This window comes from Myzus persicae, unplaced genomic scaffold (genome assembly GCF_001856785.1).
Source record: "Myzus persicae strain clone G006 unplaced genomic scaffold, MPER_G0061.0, whole genome shotgun sequence".
Taxonomy (NCBI): Eukaryota; Metazoa; Arthropoda; class Insecta; order Hemiptera; family Aphididae; genus Myzus; species Myzus persicae.
The window spans coordinates 686145-700634 of record NW_019104022.1 but is presented as its reverse complement, the minus strand read 5'-3'; the positions used below and the strand labels follow the sequence as shown (position 1 = coordinate 700634).

Genomic DNA, 14490 nt, shown 5'->3' with positions numbered 1-14490 from the left:
ACTGTTGTTTTTGTAATTGTTTTGTAATATATTATATAGAATAAGCCAATTTTCAATGTAAATTTAGAAAATATTCAATATTTTAATTACTTATTAGTTATTTCTATTTAATTGATTGTTATTTGCATGTTACGTAATTCGTCGTTCGCATCTCATCATAGTTACCTAATAGATATGTTATGTTGTTATCGTCGTTATCTATTCATCTTGATATTGTAATCCAAAAATAATCCGAAATCCAATACAAATAAACAATACGATAAATATATACGTTTTAGATATATTATGAGCAATTATAAAATGTATATACAAAACAGAGTACAATAAATGGTCAAGTAAAAAGTACACAAAAATATTTCAAGTATGATATTATATGTTTTCTACATTTTTAACAATCGAGAAATATTATACCCAATATTTGGTATACAATTCTTGAATGCGTGTAAAAATTAATAATAATAAATTTGAATACATAATAAAATAGTAGACAATTCAATAAAAAACACCGTGTAAAAAACAAATGAAAAATGATTTTAAAGTAAAAAAAAGTTCCTCATTCTAAATGTAAATTAAAATATTATAATTAAGAAAAAAATATATTAGGTATATGACCTATAGTAGGTACGTCGGATTATCCGGTTATCGTGTAATAATTAAATCGAAAAGAGATCATTGATGAAGCGAAGGACCGTATAATATATAAATATAGTTTACTTGATTTAATGCGTGTAAAATATTTATGAAAATTTAATAGAATTATGTATATTTCAGTGGAAAACGACAAGTTAAGACGAAAAGAATCGATATTAGTTGATATGATATTATAATATAGTTTATTAAACTAAGATCGTCATTCTAATATTATACCGTAAGAGATACCGTATGAAACAGAAGAAAAAAGAAAAAATATAATATAGTATAGGTACCTCCTTTATACATATACATTATACATGCGTTTTTTTATATTTTTGATTTGGTATGGGTAAAAACTCTACTATTATATGCTATAAAATATATTATATATTAACGTTATACGCTTATACACGTATACCTTAAAAAAAATTAATACCTAACAATATAACGTATGGTAACGACAGTGACCGACGGTTCATTTTTTGGGCGATTCGTTTTAATTGATCTCAACGGCGGTAAGCGTGGTGGTAGACTGGTGCGTGGGCGACTGGGGCTGGGTGATGGGCAGTGCCGGACTTGTGTACGACCGCGTTGAAACCATTGTGGTCGTCGGCGGTGTACGTGACTTTGCGTGTGGTACCGTCTGGTTCGACCAGGCTGTATTCACCTTTGACAACGTCACCGTCTCTCTCTTCCCATTGGTCCTTGACGTCACCGGTGTGGTAGTCCTTCACTCCGTAGTTGAAAGAGTACTTGGGCGGTGACTGCATTAGCGATCCAGTATGATGGTAGTGGCCAATCCGGGTGTAAGACACGAAAAAATGACATAATATTTATATGTTAATGAAGCGAGAATATTGTGAAGAAATTGTATAAATGGGGAGAGACGCGGAGGTGGATTATTATTATTTTTTTTTCACACAACTTTTGGTATGGCGATTAATTTTAGACGGCATAAGAGGGCCGGGTCGGAAAATGTATTGTACCAAAAAGATATACATGATGTTTGGCAAATAATATAATATTGATACATGACTGATTTGTTTTGATTTTAACAAACTTTTATCTAGGTTATAAATTAGGTTAACTTTTTATCTTATGTTTTGTTTCTTTAGATTTAATCAAAACCAGAGATGTAATCAGTGTGATCAGAAATTTAATGTTAACCAGCAAAATGTTTATTAATGATAGGTTAGGTTGTTAATGTTCATGGTGTTCCCTTTGAACCCGGCACAGTTGATTATCGCCATAATTATATATTGTATGATTTATGCATGATTAATTAAAAATTAATATATTATACGTATTGCATCATGTGCATTACTCACGTAGTAGTCGACGGGTTTCGAGGAGTAGCTGGGGTAGTCGGCTTGGTAGGTGCTGGCTGACGAGTAAGCCGGGTAAGCGGCGTAGTCATAAGACGGGGCCTCTTCATAACCGTGGTGGTGGTAAGCAGCAGGTGCTGCACCGTGGTGGTAACCGATGGTTGCGGGTGCACCGCCATGGTAAGCGGCAGCGCGATGAGCCAAGTAGCTTCCGCAAGCCACATGCAACAGGAGAGCGGCGAGTGTGCACTGCCAAACAGACACGAATACATTTCGATATTATTTATCAGAAAATGTGGATTTTCTATATTTTCATCGTTATTTCTCTTAAATTAGTCTTACGTTTATACAGGTAAATTGTGTATAGCCTTAAGAGTTATAAATACAATGTATTAATAGGTTATAATATTGTGATAGTGCATTGCTTCTATATAATATGAAATAATATTTACAGGCCAGCTTGTTCGTAACTACCTACAATTTTCATTGGACAACCACATCGAATGACTACGAATTTCGACAAAAATATCGGGTCATCTGAACGAAAATCATTGTTGCTGTTTCAACCCCTATGTAGGTAGTTACATCTTATATACTCGAGTGGGGAGTCTGTATGCAGTCTGCGCGCCTCGTGCATCTCGATATAAATATAAGGCTGCACCGCGCTGCACCAGCCGCTGCCGGAGGTAGGTATAATCATAATCGATATAATATACAGTGTACCTACCTGCCACGTATTATTTATGTATATATTTTAATAATATATGTACCTATAGGTATACCGTTTATTTTAAGTCAACGACTGCACAGAGAGAGACGACGGACCTCTCGTTCGCGCCAAGTCGTGCTCGATGATCGGATCGCGTATATTATATACACATCATTACGCGCATGTATTTAAATGTATATATACGGAATTTATTGAGTCGGGTGTGATCACGACCGCGTGTGTATATATTATGTATAGGAAGCAGCGTATTATGTATATATGCATGTAGATATTTAGCGCTGCCGCCGAGAAGCGCACTCTGCAGCACTGCTCGCTTATATATGTATTGTATATATATATATATTATGAATGCAATTATTTTTATTCCCTCGCACGCACGACAATGGCATGGCGACCAAGCACGCACAATGGACGTGAAAAATGAACCCGATAATTAGGTTATAGTCGCGAGAAACGCGGTCAATGCGTGTTGCGCAATCGCCCGTCGTCGTCGCCGATGATCTTTTATTAATTGTAACACGCGGAAAATCGGACGCATACGCATATTTATATTATTGCAACGGTCACACGTTTATATATATATGTAATATTATGTCTATAATGTGTGAGCTACAATGGGGCAGACTCGAGCCGGGCGAGCGCGTAACGCCGCCGCCGTGAGAATTCGTATAGAAAGTCGAAAATGATACAGGTACATATATAATATATATATTTATATAGCTGTATATAAATAATAGTATTTATACCTAGTATGGGGTCGAGTACAAACAATGCGCTCAAAAATTATATTTTTCTCGTGATTACGAATTGAATTCCCTAATGATTGCGTATTATATTTTATTATAAATATATCTATATTATGTGGGTTATATTATGTATTTATGTGGATATTACACTGCGCGCGATCGTAAAACGCTTCGGATAATGTATATGACGTATTATTGTTGTGTAATAACAGTATATGCATTTTATAAGCGCTAAAACGAGTGAGGATTGATAAATATTATGTACTAAATGTGAATTTGAATGAATATGAACATTTGTCATAAATGTACCTACGTGTTATACAGAGCAGTTGTATCCATTAAAACATCACATATTGCAAAGATTAAGTTTTAATAATTTTTTTTTACTATGTCTTAAATGTTATACCAAGTACCTAACTACATTATTTATTATACCCAGCATAAATGAGAATATAAAGTATTTCGAATTGTTCCGAATAATAAATCATCCCTTCAAATCAGCGTGAGCGTTAAAGTCTCTGATACAGCTAGCTATAATCAAATACTCCGTGGATATCAGTGGTTTATATTTTATAGCCAACCCCTTATTCCATATATAACTGTTTCGGATTCCAAAAATGCCAATTTTAAGATACAGTGCGATTTCCCCGCCAGTTAAAAAGTAACAATGTAGCAATTACTATTAATATTATAATTTATAACGCGGTATCAGATTTAAGAATTAATATTACAAGTATCTTATGGAAATGAAAATGAACGTTGTTACATTTTTAAAACGTGCAGATTTCAAGCAATATCAGTAAAAATAGGTACTCATTCATAAAAGTCTAAATATAAAAAAACCTCAACTTTCTTGTAGTGCTATCGAATTATAGAATTGAAAATTCTAAAACTTTTTATTATTTATATACTGACGATAAAATGAATGTAGGTATACGAACATAGATGTTTTCATTTTTAGTGCAGCATACATATAAAATTGTAATTGAACTATTGAACTATCTACCTGTATAATATACCTAGATAGGATTACATATAATATGTATAAAAAAGAGAGAAATAAAAATCTCAAGCTGAATAAGTACCTGATGATATTTCAATAACACTATATCCGAGATCAGCTATACTACTTATATTATTATTATACATTGCAGTATATGTACTTAGAATATATATTATACTGACCTGTATGAACGCCATTTTTGAATTGAACGGTGAGTTGTAATGAAGCACTGATGAAAAATAAAAAACAACGTTGAGAACTAGCTGTGACTGTTCTAGAACACTGTTGGATTCAGTATGATCTGTACAGCGGACGGGACGGTGCATTTATACTAAAAGGGAGGCATCGAGCGTCCCCACGCTCGCCAGTCGCTCATTGGTCAATTGTCCATCCACGTGCGTCCGCGGTCGTTTTAGGCCGATGATATTATTTCTTTTTTTATCAACCATCGCGGCCGCCGTCACTAAAATCGTTTTCACAATAATCGTTTTTGTTTGGTTATTATTATATTATTTATTTATTTTTGTATTATTTTTTTTACTGCCGGTGTTATAGTAAATATATGATTTTCATTTTTTAAGAACCTTGGACTAAATACTTAGCCAGTGTCAGTCAAGAAACGTGTATTAGGCAGTATACGCATGCTACATGCTACAGTAATCATGATATTTATGAGTGTTCGTACTTCGTATCCTGCGTACAAATAGTTTAATACTTTTTGTTCATAAGTGTATTATTATTTTCCATTTTCAAAATATTATCGGACTGAATGAGCTGTTGTACTTACATACACACTTCTGTCTCCTACAGGTTACACAGTTCAAGTGCAAATTCCGTAAGTCTGTACGAAATAAATATGTAGATACTACTTTGTTAACTTTATACTTGCATCACTTCAACGTATTAGAAATATTATTTTCTATTGTATATATTCTCAACATATAAAAAATATTTTAGTCTAAAATTGCAAAATTGTATGTATTCATTATTAAATATTATAGATTTTTTTCATTTGAATTTTAAACAGCCTTTGAAACACATATCCTATAATAATTATACTACATACCTACATCTAATAAAAATATACAAATAACTTAATTTAATATAATATGTCTATTTCTATTCATATTTATTCTATAAATAAACAATAATTCTCAAATTCGTATAAGAGTATTTTTTTTTAGGATAAAAGGCTTCCTTCGACGACTAAATAAGTCATTAGCCTACAAGTTTTACAATGGCTTTGATTTTACAAATTGTTTCACATTATTATTTATTGATTATTTTTAAAAAAATATACGACATAAATACACAATAATTACAATTAGGAACTTATTTCAGATTTAATTAATAATCTGAAGATAATATATATGTATATTAATTTATCCATGTAATTCATTATACCTACGTATACAAAATCATCATTGTAACAATTTTTTCAGATAATTCTAAAACATATTTTATCAATTTTACAGTATAATTTTATTGTGAATTGTGATTGTTAAAAAATTATTAAAATTACATTTTTAATTTAAAATTATTGAGTACAAATATTACATAAAGTTATGTACTATTTAGTATTTTGGTACCTATAGTTATAGAAAAATATCAATATCATAAAAATAGGTAGGTATATACCTAAATATATAATTACTTACAAATAAAATCTATAATTTTTCATAAGCTAAAATAGTTAAAATATGATGTTTATAAGATTAAATTTCGATTACTAACATAATAAAAAATAAAATATTTGAAATTTTTTTGAAGCAAATTAAAGATTTTCATAGTAAACTGTGTGATATTTCCTTTACAACTTTAAGTTATATGATCGATGATCATACTTAGTAATATAATTAATTAATTCGTCATTAGTTATAAATATAATTGATGTATATTCATAATTATGTATTTCTAACACTTCAATATTAACACATAGGTAGGACGGTAGGTATATATTTCATTAAAATATTAAATGTGTAATTCAATTTGCATCATTTATGATTTATCTGATGAAGAAGTAAATTGTTTGCTTTATTGTCTAATTGAAGAAAATAATATGGCCCGTGACATAAATACAATGTATTATATAGATTCGTATTCTTAACCATGTTCATAGTGCCAATGATGAACTCTTCAAAAGAAGATAAAGGCTCTATTCTTCACGAAGGCCGTCTTGATGCCCATGTCAATATCCAATTTTCATAATTTTATTGTGTTCTAAAAGAAAAATCGTCTTTGAGTTAATGTATATCAAGGTATGAAGTGTATTGTATTTACATTTGTATAAAAATAGAAATTTATCTTCTATAACAAATTGAAGGGCATTATTAAATTACTCTAAATGAAGGTCTCAATATGTTTTGCACATATAGATACGGTACATCTGAAGATAGTTCTTATTTCGAAAATTGATCATTCATTAAAATACATTGATAAGAATGTATCTTCAGATAAATATATACAAAACAATTTTGGAAGGAACGAAATTCCAAAAATTTCCCCTCAGAGTATTATAATTTTTAATTTTGCACGACGTGGATGCATAATTAATAATGCCAACCATATAATAATACGTGGTATCTGCTCAAACTAATTATCAGATAAAATAAATAAACCTGTGATTATGATGACAGGAAATTCTTAAATATGTAAGACCATCTCTTTTAAATCTTATTTTTTGCCTTGCATTAATAATATGAATACCACTGGTGTAAGAATAACCTCACATTAGGTAAGATCAAATTCAAATTCGCACACATCAAATAAAAATAAACACACCTATAAAATATTTTAATAAGCACAAGTCTAATTTCATGTAACTGATATAGGTTACCTATTAATTACAGTCATAGTCCATAGACACATATATAAACTTAAAACAATATTACGTGCATGTGTTATGACTATCATTTTTTAAAATAAAATATAATTATTCTCTCTTCCTGTAACAAACAAGTGACTTTACAGAATCCCCATAAGTTTTAATTATGTCATATATTTTACATAAAGATAATTCGCATTATAAAAATATACGTTCACTCATAAAAAGTAATAATAAGTTAGCCGTATTTTATATTTCCATGGGAATATTCCAATGTTATGAAACCATTTGACTGACTAACGCTATAAATTATAATGCACATAATAATATATAGGCACATATTCTTTAAAGTGTCGAATAGTGTCCTAGTGGTGTACTTCAATGCACCTGACTTGTTATAACAACTATAAATTATAATAATGTTTTAAAATACATTGTCAATTAAAATATGCGTTTAAAACTTTACATTTTTTTCGTAATCGAAATATTCCTTTATCTTAAGTATAGTCAGAAGTTCTGCGCATTTTTAAATTAAACAGTTGTACTAATAAACTTTTAATTTTTAGTAAAATAACTCTAAATAAGTTTGATCAATGTGGCCATGTCTCATATTAAAAAAATTAAATCGTTGTTAACTGATTTAAAAACGGTTATCATTGTATGCCGAGTAGTGAAAATCGGTAGTGCATAAACCGAATATCAACGGTCATTATTATGTGGGTTGAAGTGGGTGCATACATACCATATGTTGGTGGCGTAGCTATGATTATGCTTTGGATTAGGGGTTAATAACTTGTTACACACGCACGAAAAGGCTAAACAAAGATGCCTCCTAAGTTTGGTGCACCGAAGTCTAGGACTCAATTAATATTTAGTCGTATTTTTAGGCTTTTGTAGCAACTTTCATACGAGTTATGCATAATAATTATGTATCAGTTAATATAAGCGTAGGCACAAACGTTTCTATGCAACTATAACACACGAAATTATTTGGTTTTCAGAAAATTGATCAGCGTCCAACTCCCGGGAACAATAATTCTTATGTACGAGTCGTCGCCTAGAATCTATATTGATGTGGTGCATCGCGGTTCCGCAACGACACAGGGACGAGCATCATCACAGATTCACAGCCATCGCGATGATGTACAGCTCATATTAAAATAAATATTTTATCTTTGCACATGTATACAGTAAACACTTACGACTATTTGAAACCAATGTGCGTTTTCGTATGTGGCTGATTGAACGCCATTACACGTGTCGCGTATTACGTGTGAGTTGAACGTATAATATACTTTTTCGTTTTTATCATCAACAACAAAATATATTATATTACTATACATACCTGCTTCTTGTACACATAATAATAATATTATATGGGTAATAGTATGTACCTACTTTAGTAATATTATTATGTAGGTACGCTGAAGAGTTTCTCCGCAGTCTTTGCCGCGTTTGCCCCGTACCTATATACACACGCGCATATAATAATATAATAATCTGTCGGCGATCGCCGCCGACCGAAGAGGATGTCGTGCGTAGACACAATCATGTTATTATTATTATACATCTAAGCGCGGCATACCATTACAGTATAGGTATTGGCAAATTTCCTCGGGAGCCATATACAGAACTGGATTACGTGATTTTATTTTCGTGAAAAAGTAAAAACAAATAATCGCGTTGCGAAACACCGGCGCCGCCGCTCGCCTATACTATAGTATAATGTCTAATTCCCATACAATAGATCTTCGCCACATCATTTTTCATTCCGCGGACGTTGCCCAAGTGTTGTACTCGTCGTCGGCAAAAGGTTAAGGTCGAACGGACGTGGTGTTTTTTTTTATTATTTTCGTTACGTATAGCGTATACTGCACCATATTCATGTCATGATAATGTGTGTATAATACGCTATCCGATGTCCATTCCCGCAAAGACGTTTCGCTCTAATAATTATTATATTATTATTATTATTACTATTATTACTCGGCCGTGTACACGTACGCCGCCGCCTCACTCTGCTAGCGTACACACGACACTCGTTATCCGTTTCATTATTATTAATTTTCATATCGCAGGTGCCTACTCGTATTGTAATATTATTATGCGATCATAATGATTATGTTGTGTTTACATGCACAAATACGCATTGTGCCTGCGCCCATTGCGACACGCTCACTCCGCATGCGTAGACCGCTATTACCTACAATAACCCATGGAGAATTCAACTTTTTATATCATATAATAATAATAGTATGCGGGTGGGTGTGTGTGTGTCGCCGTATAATTATATTAACACGCGCGTAAGAAATTTGAGTTTTTCGTCTCCTGCAGCAGCCCGCGACCACCCATCCCGCCCGGTTAAAACGGGCTGGTCCGAGGCCCCGCGGTTCACAACTGAAATTTTTGTCCGCGGAAAAGTAAAAGTATTGTGTGGCCGCTCCAAGTGTAATCTCTGCTGTAGCTCTGATTACAAATAATATAATGTTCGTTATTATTATAATTTGTGTCCACGCGTGGACAATAAGGCACAATTTGTAGTCTGTACTTTATTAGTACGACTGCACTTGTCGCGCGGCTACACCGTCACGTATTTTACTGGTCGTCGGTTAAACGCAATATACTTTATACATATTATATTTTAATGTGCATACTTACGCACATATATATACACATAATATTACACGTGTCTACAATATTATTTATTAATAAACCTACCAATTATTATTACCTATTAATTTCGTCTGTCGATATTATGTGCAATGTGCGGTGTACTGGTGTGTATTATTGCTGTTTCATCACCATTGGTACAAAATACATGACTTGAAATCGATACCTAATAGACATAATATTACATTTTATAAGCATAGTTATATGCCATATATACTTGAATAAAATTATAAAATATAAAAAACAGATTTAATTAAGAACGAAGGAACATATTGTTGTAATAGTCGTTTAATAAGTAACAGCTATATAGGAACCGGAGATGTATATATATATAATTACATATTCCTTTATTGAGTGGCTGTCAATTATAATTACGACAAATATTTTGAGTTGAATATAATATCACATTTCAGTGTGTTCAGATGATGTGTACCATCAACGAATTAACACTCTGAAAAAAATCATTGTAATACCTACGTATCGACTTTTAATGCTCATACCCATAAGTCTATTGACTTTTATCACAAACCGATTTTCTCATTCAGCGTTTTGACCATGACAGTTAAAAAATAACTTTTTGTATTGAGTTTGAAATTATAGTGATGTCGGTATGTCGTATAGCCGTATTAGATACAGGTATTATCTTTGAAATATAATATATATTACACGCTTCTAAAATCGTAGACTCTATCGAACCATTTCAGATTTCAAAACCTTATAAATAAACAATTTTCGTTTTGACCTGAGCTCAGTGGGCAGTGACCACTGACGGACAGTTTGATTGCGGTCTGCTGATGATTATAATATCGTTATTGTATCCACTAGAACGCATACGTCAAATAATGTTTTTAAAAGGATTAGACCGCGACTCTATAATAATAACAATATACATATTGCATATTATTATATATATATTATCTACTCGTATACTCGTATTTTATAATATATTTTAAGAAATCGTTTTGTGTCAACAATACTGAACAGCCCGAAACCGTTCAAGGTCTACACACCCAAAAGTTCGTATTTTCATTGCATTACAATAACTATAACTGGAGTGCAGTATTGTGCGTTGTATGCGAGAATTCTCCAATAGGTCGCATTCCAATATTCTATTAACTGAACTGCGGGCCGACACGCTCGTAGATAGATACCTGTGCGTAGAAAAGACGCTCGAACTACTCGGCGAGCAGCATTATATATATATATACGCACCTGCACTGCAGCGTTAAATAATACAATAATAATATGTATATATATTGTGTACTAGCACAATGCATAATATATGCAGCCATGCGAACATCAGATAACGCAGCTCCCTAATAATCATTGTATACACATAATAATATATAATATTATGTAGGTATACATATATACGTGGGGCCAGCCGCGCGAACAATCGTGATTCGCGATTCCTCCCATCCCAGTGCCGATCGTTATTACTTATTATATATATATATTATATCGCATCGACGCGACGATGTGTTCTGGAATATTGTTTATTTGTCAAAATAATAATAATAATAATAATAACGACCGCCGTTCGCCGTTGCGCGAGTGCTGTCATAATTTTTTTTTTCACCATTATTATACAGCGGTTTTCGTAATATAATTGATTGGACGGGATTGCTGACTGCTCGTGAACCCCGTATTATATTATATTGTTGCCACATTTTTTTTTCCTGCACCACTTGCCAATTGCCATCTCAACTGCAATATTGCATGTAGTGTGTATCCGCGTCCATTATTATTGCACTGCGCATACGTCCGCCGAGGCTCTGTGCCTATCTATAATGCCGATTTATGGCCGAGACTAGTCTGTCGCAGTCTGCCCGTCAGCTCGAGACAGTTTTAAAACAAAGCAGCAGCTGATCGGCTGGTTTTTGGTTTTCACACGAAATCAATATAAATCGGCGGGCAAACACTACTCCACAGTCTGGCCATGAAATTATGTTATAGTGTTCTCTCGATGACTTTTTTTTCACAATACTGCAATGATCTTCAGATCAATCAGGTGTGTTAACAACATGCCACACTATTATCTATTCGATAATATCGATAAATTCAGTAGATTTATTCGACGTGGTGCTATTCTCTACTAGTCCACGAATCAACCACAAAATCCGTACAAAACAAATATTTAACCAAATAATGTGGTAGAAACTTGTTCGTTTCTAGTGTGATTTATTTTACGGTGGTAATATATAAATACCATGGGCACACACATACATATTTAATCTAATATTTATATAGTTATACAATATTTCTCCTGGTATTTATATAGTTTTTTCAATAATATAATTAAATTTGTTAAAATTATATACAACTATACAAAATCAACTAAAAATGTTGAACTGAATTATAACTATACAATAGTATTACAGGGCATGGCAGAAACCTACGGGTGCCCACTAGAAATTCTGCCAAACAAACACACACGTGTTCCATAACCCTACTGTCCCGAAACCCTACAGTACCACAACCTATAGCTAATGGCCTCAGTTGCCGAAGCTTAGTTAAAAAATAAAAAAATAAAATAAAAAAAATAGTTATACATTAACTATAAAACTATTTTAAAGTTGTTTTTTTTTTAAAGAATGCATGGCGAAGTTACAATATCACGGACTTAATAGAGGTATAGGTCAAGGGAATATTAATCAACTTAGATATCGATTTAACAGTTTAGGATTAGTTTATTTTATGCAGTAAATTGGAGAAATAGAGTAAAACTTTAGACTCTAAAAAAAAAATCAAATCAGAAGTTTACCTATGAATGCTCCGAACACTGATCACTACTTAGAATTCACGTTTAACCAATTATAAATTATATCTTCTAGTTTGGTCATCGTTTAGTTTTGTAACAGACGTGAAGTTGAAAAAAAACCAATATTATTGTTTATTTTAAACTATCATAATAATCTATTCAATAATGTAGGACTGTTCGTTCACGAAAAACCTTTTATTATGCACCATGATCGATTGCATTAGAATCATCCATCATTATTAAATCTTTAGACATCTCGAACACTACCTACCTGTCTCAGCTTGACATCGTAATATTTATTTACAAAATAAAACAATATTTATCGTTCTTGTCCAACAAATTGTACTGTACGGTTGGTATCTCATGTTATAAATTATGACATGGGTATATATTATACATAAACAAACAATTTTTTTTTATAACTGCCCTAGGACATTTTTATCCAAACGATGCAATACGCCAATACATAATGTATAGAACACTATTACTATAGTAATATACATACCATATAATGGACATATTATGTATTGTTATACCTCGATCGAGGTAGCCATTTTCCTTAGTGTAAGACACTTGAACTAAGTCGTACGGATTCAAAAGTTTAAGATAATGAGGTGCGTATATAGGAGCGTTGTCGAGAAATTGCAGTTTAGAATTTGGATTGGTATACATCACTCTAGGTTATTAGCATGTATGTTGGCAATTTTTTTTATTTTATCCCGGATGGATGATGTCTTCCATCTTTAAATCACGATTCATGATGGATGACTTCGTTCCTCGTACCTAACCGCGGTGTGCAACAACACACCGAAGGGCTATATTTTGATAGCGAATTGAATGATTTCGATGTTTGATTTTCCGGTAGTCTGAAAGCACAACCTCACAACTGTATATTTGTATGATTTAAGTCCTAATCGGTTTGACATAATAGCTAAGTATAGGAGACGTTCATTTTCCGGGTCTATTGTGAAATGTCTTCCAATTATCCAGAAAAACTTGAGCATTTCTTTTCATTTTCAATCTTTTCTACTAGACATGGTGTCTATACACTAAAAAATATAGCCTCATAGGTACTTACAACTTACTGCTCGTATATGACCACGTTTATGATAATACCGTATTAAGATAATTGGCAAACCCGAAACCGCATACTTATTATTTTGTTTAGGTGCGTACTTAAAATACGCTTGATAAAAACAAATTTCTACAACTTGTAACAATTCCTAGTTATAATATGTTGCCATATTTTTAATTTATTAGAACTACCTACCTATTACTTATGTTCTGTAAATTACTTTTGAAAATCAGATTTTTAAAAATTAATATTTATTAAACTAGCTACTCGGGGCTAAATAAATTCGTGGGTGGTTTATGTTGAAATAAAATAGTCGTGATATTTATGTTTCATCGAAGCGAAGATTAATTATCATGATTACTAAAGTGTATTTTATATTTTCAACTATCCTGCAATTAATGTCGGTATATTAATACATTTGAAGTTATGATATTCATATAAATAGTTATTGTGTTCTGTAGCTATTGGAATATTATTATTATTATTTATATAATTTATTGTATATTGTACATTTTTATTTATAATATTAACTACTAAAATTACCTTAGTATTATGAGAAGTATTATTTCAATGATATCAATTAATTAAAATTAGTCGTATATTATTTATTGACCTACCATCACACTTGTGCACATCATGCTCACAATCGATCATATATATACTCATCAACGATTATTATTTGAACTGATGGAAAATTATTTCACTTATACAGTGGTATGCTTT

The 14490-nt window shown here is 32.0% G+C and overlaps 1 protein-coding gene across 1 annotated transcript; it reads right to left on the bottom strand.

The window, feature by feature from the left end:
• Window positions 1–567: 567 nt before the first annotated feature.
• LOC111037705 (cuticle protein 19-like) lies at window positions 568–4752 on the bottom strand. Its single transcript, XM_022320424.1, has 3 exons — window positions 4620–4752; window positions 1962–2207; window positions 568–1397 (listed from the first exon to the last, which is right to left on the bottom strand). Exons 1-3 carry the CDS (start codon window positions 4632–4634, stop codon window positions 1140–1142), a joined length of 519 nt encoding a protein of 172 aa, XP_022176116.1. The 5' UTR covers window positions 4635–4752; the 3' UTR covers window positions 568–1139.
• Window positions 4753–14490: the final 9738 nt, after the last annotated feature.

Bases quoted from the DNA above. Each gene is read 5' to 3' on its own strand.
- LOC111037705 (XM_022320424.1), bottom strand. The intron at 1,398-1,961 runs GTGAGTAATGCA...TCGCTAATGCAG, and splicing joins CGAAACCCGTCGACTACTAC to TCACCGCCCAAGTACTCTTT.